Raw genomic sequence first — 21,255 nt, 5'->3', positions numbered from 1 at the left:
GTTGCGATGGGACTGTCTGATTGGTTGGTGGGATTCAAATGAACCAATCTGAGACTGCCAATAAATATCGACTTTGGGATGCCATAGCTGAACCGAACTAGTCCACAAAACTGCTGCCCGCCTTCGCAAATGGATTGATTTACAGAGATTATATTCGCACGGTTGTTTCTTTAAGGATGCAACTGAGGTTGCCAGATCTTCACACCAGCGCCTGACAAATATTAAAAATAGCTGCCGTTGAAGCATTAAACAAACACTAAATAAAACCTCCCTTTCATCTCAAGAAGTCAATTGTTCTCCCCTAGTAACAGAAAAAAGTTGAGGTCTCAAACGACACTGTAAACCGAATCGTATGAATAGAAACTTAAGCACAAGTCGGAGGCAAAGTCAGACATTTTCAAGATCACTAACTGCTCTGCATGCTCAAAGGAGTCCAGGATTCAGAAGGGCAACATTTTTAAAAACTCGCTAAGAATAATTTCTTGGAGTGGAGGTGATTTTAGGTAAAGAGGGGGGGGGGGGGCTTCAGATCCCCCAAAACACTCTTATTCTTTGTGCCGCGCCTCTGGTCAAAAGCTCTTCTTTTCGACGAGGCCAAGGTTACGGGTAAGAAATAAGGGTGGCCGAGCTGCAAGGCACCGTTTTGCAACTTTACAGATGAAATTTACAAAATCTCCAGTGCTGCCAGTTTATTTTATCAAAAGATTCCGAAATAATTCCGATTTGCCAAAGTTTCGAAAAAAATTTCGATTCTCTAAAAAATTCCGGGGAAAAATTCCGAAATACGCCCGGATTTAGTTCCGAAGATAATAACATTTGATCAAAAAGTCCCTAAATTTGATTAAATAAATGGTCAAGATAGTAAAAACTGCAAATTTCGAGAGAATCCCAAAAATAGCTGAAAATTCCGGAGATTCAGAAGATTTCTGGGCAAAGTTCCTATTAATCGAAAAGTTCCGAATTTCTAGTTTTGATTTAAGCCTTAGTTCTCAATCTCGGCTACTTTTTAAATGGGGAAATCTTCTGGGTAGATGAAATACTTTTGAAAGTAGTTAGGCGAATAAAAAAATCTGTAAGGGAATGAATTAATTTCTTGAGCACAAGATAGTAGTTGCGTACGTTGCCAGCGAACGCGCTGCGAAAGGTTGTGACGGTTAAATGGTGAGATTTTGTTCAAGAACAGATCATTTAACCTGACCCACTGTGCGACGAACAATTTGTCCAGAATCTTCCTTCCCCTGACCCACTGTGCGACGAAAAGTTTGTCCAAAAACTTCTCTCCCCTGACCCACTGTGCGACGATCAGCTTGTCCAAAAACTTTCTCCCCCGACCCACTGTGCGGCCCTGCTCCGGCCGGCTCCCCTCATGCCGCGCACCCCTCGCCTAAAACTTTCAAAGCTCGCCATTTTTAAACGGCTCGGCCGATTTAGCTCAAATTCAATACCAAACCAGTCCTAGGGGAGAACTACCACCCGTAAAAATTTCAGCTCAAAATATTCATTTTCGCTCGAGTTATCGAGTGGACAAGATTTGACCTCCCCCCACTTTCGAGCCCCACCCCTCAAAACAACGAAATTTTACACGGGAGGATCCCAAAAAGAGTTGTATTCTCAAATAGAGGGGAGGGGGGGGGGGGGGTAGTGGCCTGATTATTCTCCCCGCGTGACAGCCTTAGTTCCTAGCGAATAGCCATTGTCAAATCCACGTGATTGTTTGTCACTGGAGTGATTTTTTCTGATAGCGGTGCGGCGCGGCGCGCGGCACGGTAGTGCGCGGTCCGGCTTGCGCATGCGCCGGCACGCGCGCGCTATGGGGCGTGGGATCACGGCTCTAATAGGCTCCTGCTCCTCCGTCGATTTCAGTTTTATACCTCGGCCTTGTTTTCCCGTAAATTGCCTCTCGTGGGAGATGCATAAGACTTTTTTTTTTTTCAGATTCGTGACACAGATTTGCGCAGCTTTTATTCAGAGTATGAAATATCTCGCTGCCACCACGCTCTCCGCTCCAATCCGCAATTCTGCCAGGTGACTGGTAAAACCCCCGCATAGAAATCCACACATCGTCGTTCCTTTGACGTAAGGACCTATCTCGATTCCCCCGTGAGCTCCAGAAAGCATGGAATTATATGTAAAATACAGCTCGCGTGGAAACTGAGATACACCGTTCCGTCGGAGGTTCGATGATATAGTCGTCACAGAATCGCGTTGTCATGGCTGAATTTCACAGATGGGAAAAAATAAGCTTTGACTGACCTTCGCTCGTAGCATGATATACCGATGCCAAATCACCCGAGGAAGGTTTTACAAAAATTAGGACGGATAATCACCTCTTAACTTGTCAAGAAAAAATAGGCACACTAAGAATTAATTATAAAGTAAGTCCTTGGGATGATTTGACCATAAAGGACTTCGGTTCCTTGTTGAACGAAATTTTTGAATTGATAAATGAGGAACGTGTCCCTTTCTCCTTAATGAACTAGTTATAGTAACGTTCGACGAAGCTTTTATGTTTCACGTAAAATCTTGATGAGGGAACATGTTACTTGGTGCCAAAGTTCAACTCTGTCTGGTGACGCTGGTGTCCAAGGGCATATCACCATTGCCAAAGTTTCAACGCATCGCACAGAACAGTGACAGTTTCAGGGAAGTGCGAACCAATGACCGCATACTATGAGCCTTCATGGAGCCGCATTGCACCAAACACAGTGCGTTCAGCAGCGGTCGCCGGCGTGAAACGCATTGCGCCTACAAGACTGTCTGAATACTTCACGCTTTGCGCCAAACATGGAAGGTCTTGTCCACACAGAGATTAGCAAGCTTTATACTATTGCATTATTTTCAAAAGTCAGCGTCAATTTGGATCCAAGAATCGTTTAGCAGAATTCTGCAACCACGCCAGAACGTCCGGCCTCCTGATGTCTATCGATCAATCAACAGCGACGCCGTATCCTCCTCATACTCGCAACTCTCCCCTCCTCTTGCAAAGTCGGGGGGATATTGTTCCCTCGATTTGGCAACGAGGCATCCTTCGGGATGTAGGCGCGAATCTTGCACTAGCTGCCAACTTTCGAGGAAAAATGGCACCACCTCCAAGGCTTCCTAGGTGAAATTTCGCTCCGTCTTGCACCATGGTCCGACTTCCTCTATTATTTCTCCACCACTCATTTAAAATTCAAACATCTAACTTGAAAATAGTTCGCCACGGTTATATTTCATCTCTGTCAAGTTCGAAAGTTCATCGAGAGCTTTTAAAGCTCGCGAGCGAGTTCTCGCGTTTATCTTTGGTAATTTCCTTTGTGTTTGGCTTTGGATCGGAGACCAAGCCTAGTTTACTGCGAGCGTCAACCCTACGGCGCGGCGCGGCGCCTACTCGCTACCGATGGACGCTTTCGAGCCGTTTCCGGTCGTTTGAGTCTCTCGTCTCACCATTCTGCACTCACTTGCACACTCGTGCGGTGACGCCGCTGCGCACGACCCATTGTATCGTTTTTACAGGTTTTTACAGGGTGGGTGTGTTCCGTCCAACTGTTGGCCTCAACTGGAAGTGACCAAGGAGAGTTTAGAATTCTCTTTCAAATGGGGCATAGCGAAACGAAAGCAACTGTCAGTTCCCAAAATTGGGCCTTGTCACTAATTTTACCATCAGGTAAACAGTGTCTGATAGGGCTCGAGAAACAAATCGTGCGTGCTACCGAGCAAACGGTTTGTTTCTCTGGAAAAGGCGGATGAACGGTTGCCCAAGCAAGTGCTTAGTTCGGTTCCTCCCCGGCGAGGGTAGCTTTAGGCTTTAGAGTCCCTCTATACTGAGAGTAAAGACAATGTGAATCCATTTCTGATTGGCTCCCGTTTTTTAAGCCTTCACAGTGTCACAAACGGGAATAAAGATTACATTTCCACCAACTGCAAAGATCATAAACTGGAATAGATCGGGGAATGGGGGAACGGCAAGGAACAAGTGGAATGAGAGAGGGGCCGGAGATAGGAATTAAGGAATGGGTTGATCAAAGATTACAAAAAATGTCCGATTTGTATGATCTTTATTCCCGTTTGTGACATATATAAGCCGCGTTGTCTCAACTCTCTTCCACACCAAAAAGTTAGCGGTGGAGTTGGGGGAAGAGGTCAGAGGATGTCACTCTGCCACTTGCCTGATGACCTATAAGCGAGTATAGATATAAATGGCGATTGAGAGCCGCAGCAGGGCCGGATTAAGGGGGTGGCCACATGGGCCGCGGCCCATGGCGGCAAATCTAAGGGGCGGCAAAAATTTGCAATTTTTTTAAGTGTAGGTATAAAAAAATCGGATTTAGACAAAAAAAATTACAAACGAGAAAAGGCGACAAAATCTCTCATTTACTGAGAGTATAGTAATTTCTAATTTTGTCGTCTCTTAGTGATACAAGAGACAGTACCTTCAATTAGTCGAGTTAAGAGAGAAACCAAACACACAATTTGGCCTGGAACGGCGCGACTTAGAGAGAAATGATAACGAGGATTTGAGATGAAAAGGAGAAGCCCTCGGCGCGGCGGTCGGCATCTAACACATATTTTATTTATATTGCGTATTGCGCCTACAAGACTGCACGAATACTTCACGCATTGCATCAAACACAGTGCGGTCATTGCGGTCAGCGTGAAATGGATAGCGCCTACAAGAATGCATGAATACTTCACGCATTGCGCCAAACACAGTGCGGTCAGCGTGAAACGCATAGCGCCTACAAGACTGCGTGAATACTTCACGCATTGCGTCCAACACAGTGCGTTCAGCAGCGGTCGGCGTGAAACGCATTGCGCCTACAAGACTGTCTGAATACTTCACGCTTTGCGCCAAACATGGAAGGCCTTGTCCACACAGAGATAGGTTTACGAAACTTAACTTTCGCGCAAAGCTCCGTGAACTTTAGCTAGTAGTGATGACAGGGCTTTCCCAAAAATGTGTTCAACACCAGTAAACGCGTCTTATGCACCCCTCCCCCGCAGGCACGTTCACTTGATGGTTTTTATCGAGTTTCAAAACGAATGAGAAGGGGGCGGCAAAATACAGGCGGGCCCTGAGCCGCAGAGCGCCCTAGTGTGCCCTGCGATATCCTAGTACCCTAGTTCCCTACTTCCCTAGTGCCCCGATGCAATAATGCACCCTCGTCCTCGTGTTCAGTGTATAGCGGTTTGAATATACATGCAAGGTGTGCAGGAAGTGAGAATATTTGTCAATGAATGGTTCCACAAAACGACATGTGGTTTGGACGATACTTCCTCAAACTGAGGTGGAAAATTTTTTGGAAAAAAACCGTGATCTCCAGCCCCAAGAGGCGCGGGCCAGGGGAAACTTGCGAATCACGTCGTGTGATACCTCATGGTAAAGGACATACAAATACAAACGGAATATTTTTGGCGAAAATCACGAGTTGATATCCACCATCTCTCAAAATAGCGGCTGATTAAAGTTTAAAACGGCAGTAAATTGATATCTCAGTTGTTATTGGGTGTTGAGCTAAGGTAAAAGAAACTGTGGCACGCACTACCGCGGTGGATGACGTCACGTCGCATCGCGTCGGACGCCGTGTTTTTAGATGAGCAGTATCCCCGTCATTGCTGGACGTAGAAATGATGCGTTTGAGCAGGTCGTATACTGCCGTGCTAAGGAAGAACGCCGTATGAACATTCGAGATTTGCCAAATTTCCTTCGATAAAACGTTCATTTTTGAGGAAAATTATGAACATTTTTCGTCGAAAGTTTCAGAAGTTTTAGATCAAATTACGAACAAAATTATTAGAGAAATCGGTATACAAATATTCAATAATTTCCCTGAAAATTAGTGATTTGCTACGGGAAATTTGGCAACGCCTGAAGGCTCGTACAACGATTTTCCTTAGCGCGGCTGCATTATCTTTTGCTAATCTATTACTTTGAACCATCAATCATCGCCATCAACGTGATTCTATGACCGGGCAGCTGACCTGTTAATTTAGAAACGAGTTTTCAAATATCTCGAGATTCGTCACATTCCTTCAGAATTCCGGGGGAGGATTGTCTCTGCGAGTCCGGCTCCGGCCCCATGTTTGTTTCGGACGAAAGTGATCGGCGGCCTTGGAGATTATTTTCGGCGTGTCAATCCATGGCGCGAAACTTAAAAATAAACGAACCTGAGGTTCAGCTCTGGGTTCACCGAGGGAGCAGAGAGCCACAGGCGCCGCGCCGCGAAAAGACACGGAGGGAGCGATTGAAATTTAATTGCTTGGCGACGATTTGCGAGCACACGTAAAGCCGGTTGCCAGAATGATCCGGCCATTCTTCGACTTTCACGAGAACTTACCCCTACCCCCTTGCCAGTAAAGCTTTGCATCAGATGCGCGGAGGGAAGCATAGAGTACATAGAGTCGTAAATGTAAGTGGGAGAGCTGGCGCCACTTTTAAGCATTTTCCAGGTCCCGAATTCCGAGACTCCTGTGTGACGCCGGGTCACTTTTTCGATACCTGATCGATTGTTTGCGATACACGGGTACCCGGACTACCCGGCCATCCGACGTAAACAAAGAAGATAGGAATCACCACGTATTACACGCCGCCATTTTGGATCGAACTGTATCGAAAAAGTGACCCGAACTCGGCGCACACCGGGCTCGGAACTCGTCGAGCAGAACATGGCGCCAGCTCTCCCACTTACATTACGAGTCAATGTGCTCTATGGAGGGAAGTTACACAAACAAGATGGCAGTTATCAGCAAGTAAGTTTGAGGTCATGCACATCTCACATCCTCCTGTGATAAAGGCGAAAGGCGATTTGGACCGCGTTAAGCAGAAAGGAGCCAAGTCACATCAGCTATCGCCAAATTTTACCGGGCTATTTAATTTTTTACATGAAAACGGTTGTGAAAATTTGTGTGCAAATTTCAGTGAATTTTCTACGTAGCACGAAGCAAATTCTTTGCAAAGGGATCCGCACAAGCGTTCTCTTGTGAAAAATTTAACTGACCAGTTTTTGGCAATAGCTGATGTGGCTTTGTTCCTCTCTGCTAAACGCGGTCCATTCAACAGTGTTTTCATGTGTTATTTGTAGATATGCTAGTTTAAATTGCTACTGCCGTATATAGAATTGTAATTTTTGTCAAATTTTAGCTTCCTATCAATGTTACGGTGAGTCGCCATCTTGTTTGTTTATTTACGGCCGTATGAGCATCATGAAGCGTTAAAACTCAATGACCAATCAGAAAGCGGCACATATTTCCTGTAGTAAAGAGATACGAATGGTCATACTCTGTCTATGAAGGTACTCTGAGTGTCCGGCCCTGGCGATCATCGGGAGTTCGGGGGCTTTTGGAGGGGTCATGGAGGGGCGCAGACGCAGTGGCGTGGCGTACTTCGATATATATCGATATTTCCCCGTTTGAAGCTATGGTAAAGAATCGATTATTAAGGTGTTCGTTGCGAACACCCTTTTAATCGATCCTTTTCCATAGGTTTTAATGGCAGACCAATCGATATATCGCAAAGCACGCTACGCCATTGGCGTAGAGGGGATCCCGTTTGCGTGTTGTTCCGTTTGTTTTTTCCCAGCGGCTGTTTATTCGTCGCGCCAAAAGTGTCCCTCCCTGTTGTTCGTCCAAGCTCTTTCATCTTTGACTCCGTGGACTGGAGGGAGAAATTTGGCAAACTAATTTTTGTCTCCTTAATTCGTCAACGCGAGTCATTTACGCGTCTGAAATCGAGCCGCGACATGAATCCGTTCCTTTTTCTGCGTCTAAACGGTGTTTTTAACGGTGTTTACGGTGTTATTGGTGGAGCTCGGTGAGGAATATGACGGAAGCAAGGTCGAGTTAATAAATTATCTTTACGTCAAAAACACGCTTGGACGTATTTCTACCAAACAGAACTACCATGTGCGGATATGGGAATTATGGGGTGTGCTCGTTAGTTTTCAGGCGGTAAGAATGAATGGGAATTATAAAGTGCCAGTGACGTCAGAGGCAACGACGTCGCCGCCGCAATTCTCCGTGGTGGTCTGTAACTGTTCACAAAGCTGTTTTCCCATAGCTCATGAGTGCCGCAAACAGTTGGCACATAGTTCCGTTTGGTGAATTTAAAATCCCGCTTTTCCATTTCTCCGAAGGAAATCGCGCGCACTTTTACGTTGTTTCTTATCCAGCTCAACGCGAGCACACCCCATCTTCCCCACCCTCAAAAAGTTCTGTTTGGTAGAAATACGTCCTTCTGGGAAATCCCCATTTGCTGCTCACCAATACGAAAAATTAATACCTTGATCGTCCTGATACCTTTTTTACCCTCGCAGGATAAGTGTGCTCCTCCTCTATTTTACATCGCAAAACACACTAATTTATCACTTCAGCGCAAATTACCATTTTATGGGAGAGAGAGAAGAGCAATATATTTTCCCCTAGTGGTACTCGGCAAAACAGACTCATGGAAAAATGACAGAATATCTTTCCCGCACAAAGTACATTTGTGGTAATTTTTCCGAATATCGTTGCCGCACAAAATCATTTTCGCACGAATCAGATCTAAACATCTGGCAGCATCGCACGAATTAATTTAGAACAGGAAATATTGACAGCCACTGATACGTTTTATACTTGCAAACCTTTATTCACTCATTTCTTTTTAAATATGCCTCATATTTTTCTCGACGTTGCCACATACCACAGAAAATTAATTGTGCGGCAACGATAATCGGAAAAATTACCACAAATGTGCTTTGTGCGGAAAAGATAGTCAGCCGGAAAAATATGGATGGTGACAAGAAACTTGGTAACAATGCTCGGAATCCGAGTCAGCGAACAACAAGTGGACTCGATGGACCTCCGCTCGAAATAAATCCAAGAGCGGATTTAGGGCAGCCGGCACGGTAACGCTTCGAAATTTCGATGGTCAAGTGGGTGGATCGTTGTTTTACACTGATCGTAAATGTTTTACCTCCCTCCCCATTCCTTCCCCGATCCCCGCCCACCCCTCTAAATCGCCCATGAACGAGTGGCGCTTGAAATTAATTCCCCGTGTCACTTAAATGCCTCCGAGAGGGAACATGTTTCCATTACATCAAGCCTCGCGTCAGATCCGTACTTCGGCGAGACCACATATGACAGTGCTAGGCAAGAGAGTAGTACGTGCAAAATTTATACTTGCCAAAAAACTCGATCGAGTGTTACGAATGAGGAGTAAAATCTGCTCTTGCGGAGTGGAATTCACTCTGAAAAAAAGTACGTTCTGTTCGTTTGATTCGGGTTGTTTCGTAGCTTACGGATTTCATACTGAAAGTTTTAACAGTTTTATAGGCCTAAAGAGGAAGATACATGATATGAAAAAGCTGGTTTTTGGATATTTATTCGAGTTCAGGGTGAGGCGTCCAGCTCGCGCAGCTGTCTCGCCAGTCGCACCGCAACCAATCAGCGCCTCGCGCCTGCGCGCTCAACGCGGATTAGCCACCTCTCACAGCGCACAGCCAATCAGAAATTACCTGATCGCCGAGGATGGATATGAATGCTGATTACATCTTGATGGATCCGCCAGATTTCCAAGATGGCGCCCAAAAATTACTCATCAACTTATCAAGATTTTGTATTTACGTTGTTGTCAGAATGACGTGTCAAAAAAGCACCTGTTCGCACTAACTATGGTTAAAGAGTTAAGGTTTGCTCTAGAAATTTCGAAGGTAGAATAATTTATTCTATTTTCCAGTTTAAGGTCTCAAAATATCATTTAAACTGTGTGCCATGAAAACTTTATGAGCTTCTAATGTGATATTTACAATGTGTAACCTAACCGCAGTTTTTTTTCCTCAGCTAGAGAGCCTCTAGTCACCGGGAAAAAGTCAAGGTACGACTAGCAGAAGGAGGTGAGGAGACAAAAGATCGTAATTAAACCATACCATGAAGGCGTCTCCTTTCTTTTTAGTGGATAAAGTAAAAGTAATGTCGTGCGGGGCAAAACACTGCTTTTCCAAACATCTGCTCTTCAAAATTAATTTCGACTATCATCTGATAGTATCTTGACCGTGATTTGCGCTGTGAGCTTCCACTTAATTTTCTAAAATCATACTCGTATGGTATCTTCTATTAGTAAGTAAAACCAGACTCACACATATAAATATCGAACGACTGCAGGCTCTACAAAAAGCCAGTCCAAAAGTCGAAGCGGCAACACGCACCCACGACCACGGATCTGACCGATGTCGGGTGACATTTACTTTATTCTTATAACTCATCCTAATTGTTCTGTCGGCTACTTTATGCCGGTCTATTTTGTCACATCTTTCAAATTATCGCCGCGGCGCCCAGCACATAAATCTTATCGCAAACCACCCCTCTCCTCCCCCTGACCTCCCCCAACGCCACCCCCCTCCCCTGCGGCCCACCCGTTAGTCGCCAAGTCGCGTGCGCGCGCCGATCAGGAAAGTCCCGTCACAGAACAGTCTCGTGACCGGAACACAGTCAAAGTTGCTGAATCGTGCTTTTAAATGTAAATATGTTACACGTGCTTAAGTGGGCAAAAGTACTGATTTTTCAGCACTATCTAGCAACCGCGAACACAGTGATCATCTTTTGGCAACCTCCGCATCCAACTGTAAAACACCCGAGCTACCAATAAAACAAGGTTCAAAGTTCACCCGCTCAGGGCAGGCGGCAGACCCTCTTCTCCAGAAAAAGTTCGAGTTGTTGCAACATTTTGTTGAAAAATAATGCAAGGATGAAACGGATTAAGCAGAAAGGAAGCAAGTCACAATAGCCCTTTGCAAATTTTATCGAACGATTTATTTATTTACACATTTTACGGGAGAACAATTGTACGGATTCTTTTCAAAAATTTTCCGAATTTTCTAAGAGGAAACCCTCTGTAATTTTGAAAGAATCCACACTCACCGTTCGCCCGTAAAAGAACAAATAGTCCGATTCAATTCAGGAACGGCTGGTTTCTCTTTACTTAATGCGGTCCAATTACTTCGCACCAGTTGTTTTACATGCGTCGCTGTTGAGACTAGGGTGAAGAAAACCCATGGTATACTGCCGTGGTAAGGAAAAAGGCCGTATGAACATTCGAGAGTTACCAAATCCTCTGAAGAAATGTTTATTTTTGAGGAAAGTTATGAATACTTTTCCTTGAAATTTTCAGAAAATTCAGGGCATATTCTGAATAAAATTATCCGAGAAATTGGAAGAAAAATATAAATAAAATATATAAATATATCAAATTTTCTTGAAAATTAGTGATTTGTCACAGGAAGTTTGGCAACGCCTGAAGGCTCATACGGCGTTCTTCCTTAGCATTCTAGCATAGGACATAGCCTGGTCCGTGTGCGGAGGCAAGAGCTGGAGTGCGTGATGCGTCCGAGTATTTTGAAGGCACTAGGGTTCCCGCAAAAATAAACGGTGAATGAAAATCAACGCACGAACGTCGATTTGGAAGATCGGAGCCGATGGAATACTATGCCGCCGTGCTAAGGAAGAATGCCGTATCAGCCTTTAGACGTTGCCAAGTTTCCTCCGATAATAACCGAATTTACTGGGAAAGTTGTGAATATTATTTTCCGAAATTCTCAGACAATTTCCGACGCAATTTAATATAAAATATCGGAAAATTTCAAGAAAAAATATGCATGGATGTTGTCAAAGATACATGTTTTATCAAGGTCGATTTGGCAACTCTCGAACGTTCATACGGCGTTCTTCCTTAGCACGGCAGTGTGTTGCACGACGTTGCCAGAAATTGTGAGGTGGAGGCGAGAATTCACGCTGGAATGAATGAAAATTCCAGGAATTTTTTGCGGATATTGAGGTTGCGGCAAGAATGTCAAAGAACCGTGATGACCGCAATCTGTAGAGAGTGGTGCCCGTGGAGTATCCTCAGAAAACCAAGGACACTTTGCGCGATGAAAAGTCTGCCACGGGGAACAGAAATCAAGAGAAATTTGGAAAAAATAGGGAGGCTCCTAACGAGGACTCTAGAACCATAAAAATCTAAAGACGCGTGTTTTATGAGAAAGACGCGTGCCACAGTGCCGTATGCGTCATTACACAGTTGTAATTTTGTTTCAATGCATTTTATTTTATTTTGTTTTATTTTATTTTATTTTAAAAGAGGCAACTTTCGAAAAGGATTTATTTTCTTTTCAGTCTACTACGAAATGATAGTAGAGGTGAATATTATGATGCAAGGAAAATGTTTAAACATTTTTAAGAAAATATTTACAACTACCTACATATAATTTTAATGAACGTCTCTTGGCAGCAGTTAGCACGAAATAACAGAACTATTCTCCTGGTCTTGGCCTCTTGATCTCACTTGATCTCTTTTTGCGTGCCTACTAAGAGACAAATAAAATGCACTGAAAAATACACAGAATAATGTTACTTGAAGTTTGAAAAACGATCCATGAATAATAATTCGCAACGCAGCAGAATTAAATATCTTTTTCTGTTACCGAGCGATTTCACAGGCAAACATTCATGATACGTTTCAAAGCATTATAAATCATAGCTTTTGACAATATATTTCCTTTAACCCTCCAAAAAATTTTCGGTGACTAATACCAGCTTAAACACTTGAATAATAAAACTCTACGCTAATGCAACACATCGAAAGAGGATCCCTAATTTTGTTCGTTCAGCGTCTTTTACGATCGCGAGCCTTGAAAAGTAGAATTTATTCATACGATGCTCTTCAGTCAATCGTCTGCTAGCGATAATTCCATCACCCTGAGTCTCGCCTTTTCACTAACCTCGCCAGTTAAACATTTATTTGGAGAGGGACTACCACTAATCGCTGTTTTGCAGTATAATATCGATGTGCGACCTCGCTATAAGCGCCGCACAGTGTAACATTTACCTCGTTTTTCTAAGCAGCAGAACACATTAGACAAACTATCCGTATCTTGGAAATCCTGTTAGGCGAATGGAAACTGGATGACGTCCACAACGTCTCACAGGGCGGTTCTCTGTGGACAAAAATCTAAAATTCCCAACTCGACATCTGAATATTTTTTTTTGGAGTTTGTCATTTTTAAAATACTTCTGACTCACAATGATGGTTCATTTTCAAATTATTCGCTCAAAACTACTTCAAAGGGTAGAAAGTGGGCGGGAAATGGGTCGAGAATCACTGGTCCATTAGAAATCGGGAAACAGACGTCAACTTCTAATGAAGATTTCTCGCTTAAAACGCAAAATGCCCTGGGTGGTTGACATTTTCTTAGTCCTCAGATATCCAACTTCAATTCTACCAAAAAGATCTTGCAACTTTTTGCGACTATTAGAGATATTTGATGTTAAAGTTTGGGTTCGCGTTACTTTTACATTCTTAACATAGGGCTAATTCGAGGTTGCCAACTTCAAATGAAATTTTATCGAAAAATACGCAAAAAATCCTGAGATAAAACTATTCCTCGAGCGTTTTACTTTGATAGTGCCAAACATTTTTCCTATGTCGGTGCTACTATCTTCATTATTTAAAGTTAATTACCTTCCACCGATTTTTGTCCGCATCGTCCATAAGGATGCCGCACTGCGCATCTGTGCAGCACGACTTATTTTAGCTAGTGCACGTTCTGCTAAACCCAGTTAGTCAAGACTACATTTGAGTCTTACCTGTACCTCTCTGCTGATTGAGGATGAAGCCCTCTGCGTATTCTTGCGAATCCGCTTTTAACCCATTTTCTTAGCAACGTCACCTAAACTACAGGGTGAGCGAAAAGTCCCCGACCCCCCCTCTAACTTTTGAACGAATTGAGCTAGGGAAATGAAACTTTGGGGATGTTCCTATCTCAAAGGAGACCATCTTTTGGGGGGGTCAAAATTTTGGTCCCCCCCTCAGGGGGGGACGGGGGCCCCCCAACTTTTTTTTTTCAAATGGCAACCCCTATCTTGTGATACCTCATTCGAAAGAGCATAAAAAACTAAGAATTTTGGCGCAAACCGCAGATCAATATCTTAATTTTTGACCGAGTTATGATAGGTCAAAGGTCAAATTTGACCTATTTTCAAAAAATCATAACTCCTGTTCAAATTATCGTAAAGAAAAAAATAAAACGGGAAAATTTACCAAATTGTGTCCGCTTTTAAGTAAAAATTGCAAAAATCACTTCGATTTAATTTTAAGGGGGGGCTCGGACCCCTAAATACGTCAATTCAAAGGTCATTCAATTTTCCCGCGAAATAAGCCAATTTCCCCTGGATTTGCCTCCACATTATCTCAGTAAGGTCAAAATCAGTTCAACATTACGTTGGCAAGTCCCCAAATTTCGGGAAAAGTTAAAAAAAAACAAAATTTAAGGTAATTAAATTTGACCGTTTAAATATCATTTTTTTTTAACTTTTCCCGAAATTTGGGGACTTGCCAACGTAATGTTGAACTGATTTTGACCTTACTGAGATAATGTGGAGGCAAATCCAGGGGAAATTGGCTTATTTCGCGGGAAAATTGAATGACCTTTGAATTGACGTATTTAGGGGTCCGAGCCCCCCCTTAAAATTAAATCGAAGTGATTTTTGCAATTTTTACTTAAAAGCGGACACAATTTGGTAAATTTTCCCGTTTTATTTTTTTCTTTACGATAATTTGAACAGGAGTTATGATTTTTTGAAAATAGGTCAAATTTGACCTTTGACCTATCATAACTCGGTCAAAAATTAAGATATTGATCTGCGGTTTGCGCCAAAATTCTTAGTTTTTTATGCTCTTTCGAATGAGGTATCACAAGATAGGGGTTGCCATTTGAAAAAAAAAAGTTGGGGGGCCCCCGTCCCCCCCTGAGGGGGGGACCAAAATTTTGACCCCCCCAAAAGATGGTCTCCTTTGAGATAGGAACATCCCCAAAGTTTCATTTCCCTAGCTCAATTCGTTCAAAAGTTAGAGGGGGGGTCGGGGACTTTTCGCTCACCCTGTATACGCTCGGCATTCGGTCGATAAAAGAGTCAGTGAAGACGAGCGTGCGGCATGGCCTTGGCTGGGAAAATGAGTCAGCCTCGGCCAGGGTCAAGCGCTTTAGACGATATGATTCGGTTAATAAGCTGCAACTCGCGAATAAATAATGCTTTTAACGGACACTCGAAGGGAGCCCGCCGATTTTTGCGTGTTTTCATAAGTCGTCATCGCGCGCCCGCTAGCTCCCAGCAACGCCGTCGATCAGTGTTCTGCCTTCCCTGGGCGCCTTGCGCCAAATGCGCCTGAAAATCGGGCCTTTGCGCCTAAAAATTGGAGGGGGGGGGGCGGCTAGGCCATCGTGGCGCCTAAAATTTTTGACAGATTGAACTCGCAACCGGGAAGCAGCGGCAGCGATGAAACGCTCTCTACACGCACCGTTCGCAGCGCATGTTTTTTTTAGCACATCCTGTAGCGTTTGGCCTTTTGTACACCGCAACTTCGCATTCCTGCCTTCCGGAAATTTTCATTCGCCATGGTCCGTCAGCAAAAATTTATTTTGGCTCCCAAAAAATAGTAGATGGCTCCTAAAAATTGGGCTTTCCGGCCAAGGTGGCGCCTAAAATTTTAGGGGGGAAGGCAGAACATTGAACAGTGTACATCCTTGACGGCGGGACCCAGACCCCAAGCAATATCATATATAAATTCGACTTACTGCTGATGAGATTCTCCGGGCAGACTTTGCAGCATCTACCTGGCGGGAGGATGGGTTCCTCGCAAGTGGGCACAGGACACTCGTGTTTGATGTTGCGGCAATGTACCCGGCCTAAAATCCGTCGCTTTTTCCGATCCTGTTAACAGAGAGTGTTGCAAGAGAGGTGAATCAATGAACTAGGGATATCCAGCTAGTAGAAAAAAAGGAAAGAAAGAGAGATAGCAGGTAGCACCTCCATGTTTCAATCCAATGATCGATACTTAAGGAACAGCTCCAAATATAAAATCATACGCTCAAAGTTAAAGCTTGACGTTGATGGTTCACCGAAATATACTTATACCTCTAGTGTAGTGTGTGGAATTATGCTCAATGACGTTATCGACCAAGATTAAATATATTCGTGGATAATAAATATATTCAGGAATATGCGTAAATAATTAATTGGTCTTAAGTTGACAGTTATTCAAGCCCAAAACTTCTTTTCTTGTCATTTTGAGGCATTATCATACAACGCCCTTCGTTCTTTTTATCGTAAGAGTCAGGATCGGACTGTTGGAAAAGGCCAGGGTAAAGTGCACTTCTAAGGAGCCCGGGCTCCACAGCGGGAGGGGGGGGGGGGCTGGGGGTACGGACCATTCCTAGAAAGACAAGAGTCCACGGGTCCTCCAAGTTTTTAAAACTCTTCAACCGTTGGGTGTAAGCTTTGTCAAAAATACGAAAAATACCAGGGCATCTAGAAACCTGGAAATCTAGAGTTATCAGGGAATTATTTTAGCTTTGGGGATGCCCTTGAAAAACTTCGTAGATCTGACTAGTTCATTGCCAGTTTGCCCTCAAGTTTTAGTGTGGGCAACACGAGCTCCAACGTGGTCGAATAGTTGTTTCACTCTACGATTGCTCGAGGAGCATGGTGTGTGTGGAGCGGTGATTTTACCTGACGGTCAGTTTGCCTTCAGTTTTCAGTGTAGGCAACTTGAGCTCCCGTGTGGCCGAATAGTGGTATCACTCTCAGTGGATGTTACGATTGCTCGAGGAGGCAAACAGAGCAGCAAAAAATCGATAATTTTTCTGAGATGAACATTAATTCCTAAATTTAACATTAGTGAAAAACTTTAAGGGCAGAAATATCTGCACGAGATCGTTCAAACATGAATCCCTCTGCGCAGAGTTGCACGGCATCAATTATATTTTGAAATTTTTGGAGAAACTATTTACTATTTTACATTAAAGCTTTTATAAAATGGTGTATTTTTTATGAAGATTCTACAATGAATATTATGGAGTGGAGTATTGGTTTCAGTTTTTACACCAAAAATTGACGACATAGTCAATCGAATAGGTAAATTTTAAATAATTTTAAATCAATCGTCGAAATGAAAACTTAATATTAAGTTGCATGCTCCTGCAGCTTCATCGTGGAAATAAAAAGGTCTACGTCAACAAAGAGCAAGACAAATTTAGATCTCATTTCAGTCAGTCAGTCAGTTAGTTAGTTAGTTAGTTAGTTAGTTAATTAGTTATCGGTGGTTAAAAAAAATAACGATTCGTTTTTAGTGTGATCTGAAGACCTCGCGACAGAAACTTTACGCTCAACTAAATAATCACTGACTTCGGAGATAAAGTCTAGCTCATTCTGCAACTTTCAAAACATATGGTTTCGATTTCGAACTGAACGTGCTCTTTCATTCTGATAAAAAAAACGCAACAAAAAAGCGTGACTTTCTCAGTCTTAGGCCACTCAACTCAAATAAAATGTGACTCATGCTCTCATGAAGAAGCTGTAAGTATTCAAGTACGGAAAGGTTCTAATACTGCAATGCGAGTTTAGAAAATAAATCCCTCTGGATGTATTTTGACCATCAACGGGAGATGATACCCACCTCAGTTTCAAAGAAATGAAAGTAAAGATTTTGGTAACACCACATAGACACGTATTTCATGAGAATATGGGCGCAAAAAGTGCCCAAAAACATTATAGATATTACCCATAATTAGTTCGATTCGAAGTTTGTATTTAAAAAAGTCAGTTTTATTTAAATAAACCCTGGAAGTTGGGTCTAGCATGTTTGAAGCTTGGCACTGCGGATCAAAATGCAACCTCACACCTTTCGTAATTTTGTGTGCCTTAGCAAAATACGGATGAAACAAACAGCTTGTAAATTATTCTTCGGAATATCAAATCTTGTTTTCGAAACTCGAATTCCGCTTTTTCAATATGACCTAATGAAAATATTGCTCATGGAAAACTTGGCTACGTGATTTATGGCGTGTAAAGAAAAAGCACGGTATGTGAATTGCAGTGCTTCAGTTTCTCTTTTTACGATTCTTGTTTACATAATAGAACGTGCGCATTTGTCCTACAACTTCTTTTCATCAGATATGTTATTTCATGTTATAGAGAATTCATCTTTAAAGTTTAAATTGAAAAGACCACTTCTGATATCCTTATGAATGGCCTAATGCATGATTGAAAACTGCGACGGTGTAATTCACATACCATGCTCATCTTTAGCACGGCAGCACTATAATACCTCAAGTTGACGCTCACAAATTTGCAAATGTCATCTCACTCTCTGAAACAATGTTTTAACTTTCGTCAGAAAAGCACCTAAGTTAGACAACGTTGGCATTTTAATCAACCACTTGTTGGAAAAATAAGTCAAATTTACAACAAAAAAAAAATGATCCTTGCGAGATATTGCCAAAATATAATCCGCTGAAACGTATCGAGGATGAATTTCAGAGGCGCAATCTTTCCGCGAATTTTTACCGCCCGACAGAGTTCACAAAGCCTGACAAATTTTGCAGCTACACCTCCGACGTTTAGCGTGCCAAAATAAACATGGCATACCAGGTGTCAGCCGTATTATTGTTCAACAAATCCCAACCACAACTAATTGTAAGTAAAAAGTTGCGCTTAAAGGAGACCATTTCATTCGACACTAGGCATGTTTTCAGCGTTTACTTTAGGCGCGAACGAGCTTACATCCTATCAACTTTAAGCTCTAAAACTGTTCCATGCAATGCTTGCTAACATTGAAGTCTATACTTAAAATTTGTCTACAAACAATAGAAAATAGAACCTTAGCACGCTTCCTAAAATACCATCGCCTCTACTGACTCTGCTCTGGTGTGAAGGGCGTATCGCTATTTCTACGAGAGGTGAGCTCTGGAAATCAGAACTCTGCTTTCCAGCTTTATATGGATACGAAGCTCATATGGAAATCAGTGGAAGGGCGTGCTTTGCGATTTATCAATCGAACGGTCATTTAAACCCACACTGGAAAAAAAAACCACATTGCATTTAGAGTCCAGACTCTTAAAAACATCGACAAGAAAAAATGCTCTTGATTCAATCGGATTTTAACTTAAATCAAGAACCAAGCCTCTTAATTTGAGCGGGTTTCTTTTTGATTTAAGCGAAAATCTGATTGAATCAAGAATATTTTTTCTTGTCATTGTTTTCAAGAGTCTGGACTCTAGATCCAATGTGTTTTTTTTTCCAGTGTGCATGACCCAGAAGTCACCAGATCCAAATTGTTAGAATAGATATACAGCCATGCTAAGGAAGAACGTCACATGAATATTCGTGAGATGCAACATTTCGTCCGTTTCATTTTTGGGGAGAGTTGTGAATATCTGCGCTTGAAATTTTCTGAAAATCTGAAAATCTGATTGAATCAAGAGTATTTTTTCTTGTCAACGTTTCCAAGAGTCTGGACTCTAGATTCAATGTGTTTTTTTTCCAGTGCATGATGAAGGGAGCCAAAGAAGCATGTTCAATCATGGAGACGGATCGATGAACAGGGTGTTTGCAACGAACACCTCAATAATAGAGTCTTCACCATTGCTTCAAATGGGGAAATTTCGATTATCGATCATTCACGCTTCGCCACTGATGGAAATAGAGATAAGCTTTCACGCCAGAGAAACAACGATGCGTCCGAGCCCTCATATGCACATGCTCTGGAGTCTGGATTGCATTAATTCCCTGTTTCTTCAATTGTGATATGCCCTTGTTGCGTTACCGCCGACCGTGCTGTGAAATCTGAAATGCTCTAATGATGGCGCAAGCCGAGATGCATGGGTATGTATAAATAGTTTTCATGTGCCTAATGAAATCCATGCATCCAGGTACACAGTTAAATGTGTAACTCGAATTTCCAACTTAAGACAAATTTTGCCTGAGGGACCGTCAATAAATTACGTAACGCTTTAAGGGGAGGGGGGGTCGAGAATGGGCGTTACGCCATTTTGTTTTCGTCTGTTAAGGATAGGAACCCACGTCACAAAAGCGTTACAAGGGCGGCAAGGGGGGGGGGGGTCAAAAATGCTGAAAAAGTGCATTACGTAATTTATGGACGGCTCCCAATATGTCATCACAAATATTATCTGAAGGTGATGGAATTGACGCTATTTCTTCGTGTGGATTTATATTGCTAGGTGCACTTTTCATCAACAGTAGGTATTCTGCCAAAAGAATGTTTACCTGCATGATCGTCTTAAAAGAGCAAGCCATCCGCCAAAAGGTCATGCATCGGCTTTTCAAAGCCTGTAGCATACACAGAAGGGCTAGAGTAAAATATTGCTTTGGACGTATGTATGCTAAAAGGAACTGTGTGCATAGGGTTTGCTTGAAACATAGTTCATTTTGGCATAAATACTTTCATTTATACCCTCTTCCATGCGGAAATTCTCTATGAAATCCACCCCTAAAATAAATATACTCTTTCAAGGAAAGCGCAATGCAGATACATTTGAGGGGCTTGGAGGACAAGGCGCATAAGTGCAGTTTTTGCTATTTTCAGAAATACGTGTTTGAAGTTTCGAAGTTACATGGATCCTTATCGCGGAAAGAAAGTTCAAACTTACATTTCGTTGCTTAAAAATTGGAATTTGGGAGCGAATTTTCCACAGAATATGCAGCAAGACTAGTTTCACTTGAATTCATTAAAATCCTAATTTTTTACCAAAAAAAAACTGCACTTACGCGCCTTGTACTCCAAGCCCTTCATTTAATTGGCTAAATGATGTCCAGCATCTGGGAAATACTATTGCAACGAGTACTGCCGAGTCGCGGCAGTGAAAGCGAAACGAGAGATCGCGGCATCTGTGTGCTGTGTGCAAGAGCAAACGGAAAATCTGCCTCGCTAAGGAAGAACGCCGCATAAACATTCAATAGCTGCCAGATTTCCTCCGATAAAATCTTTATTTTTGAGGAACTCTACGAACATTTTTCCTTTAAATTTTCAGGAACTTTTGGTGAAATTGCGAGCAAAATTATCTGACAAATTGGAAGGAAAATATCCACAAGTTTACCAGGGAGTTCGTGTTTTATCAAAGGAAATTTGGCAACGCCTGAAGGTTCATACGGCGTTTTTCCCTAGCACGGCAGAAATAGACTCGAGACGGAGCGAAGCCCACGCGAAAATCGGAGCTCGGAGCCCGGAGCTTTCCGCGGTTCAGAAAATAAAGATCAGCTATGTCTATGACTTGGCTCGGTACAATTGGCGTCGCCTCTCAGATAAAAAGGCGTATCTCCATCTCCAATTGAGCCCTGGGAATCGTAGAGCTATACGGAGGACAGGGGTCACGTGGAAATGGGGATAAGCCCTTACGCCTGTGGGGCGACGAATTGTACCGAGAGGCGACACTAACAGGTCGACGCACG

The 21,255-nt window shown here is 42.8% G+C and overlaps 1 protein-coding gene across 1 annotated transcript in view; it reads right to left on the bottom strand.

The window, feature by feature from the left end:
- Positions 1 to 21,255, bottom strand: part of sog (short gastrulation) — a 76,400-nt gene that overhangs the window by 21,409 nt on the left and 33,736 nt on the right. The window contains exon 3 of the mRNA XM_072303723.1: positions 15,585 to 15,720. Within this exon, the coding sequence (XP_072159824.1) occupies positions 15,585 to 15,720 (136 nt within the window). The remainder of the gene's footprint in view (positions 1 to 15,584; positions 15,721 to 21,255) is intronic.

This window comes from Bemisia tabaci, chromosome 1 (assembly GCF_918797505.1).
Source record: "Bemisia tabaci chromosome 1, PGI_BMITA_v3".
NCBI lineage: Eukaryota > Metazoa > Arthropoda > Insecta > Hemiptera > Aleyrodidae > Bemisia > Bemisia tabaci.
Note: the sequence above shows the minus strand (reverse complement) of the source record. Positions and strands in the feature narration are given on the sequence as shown.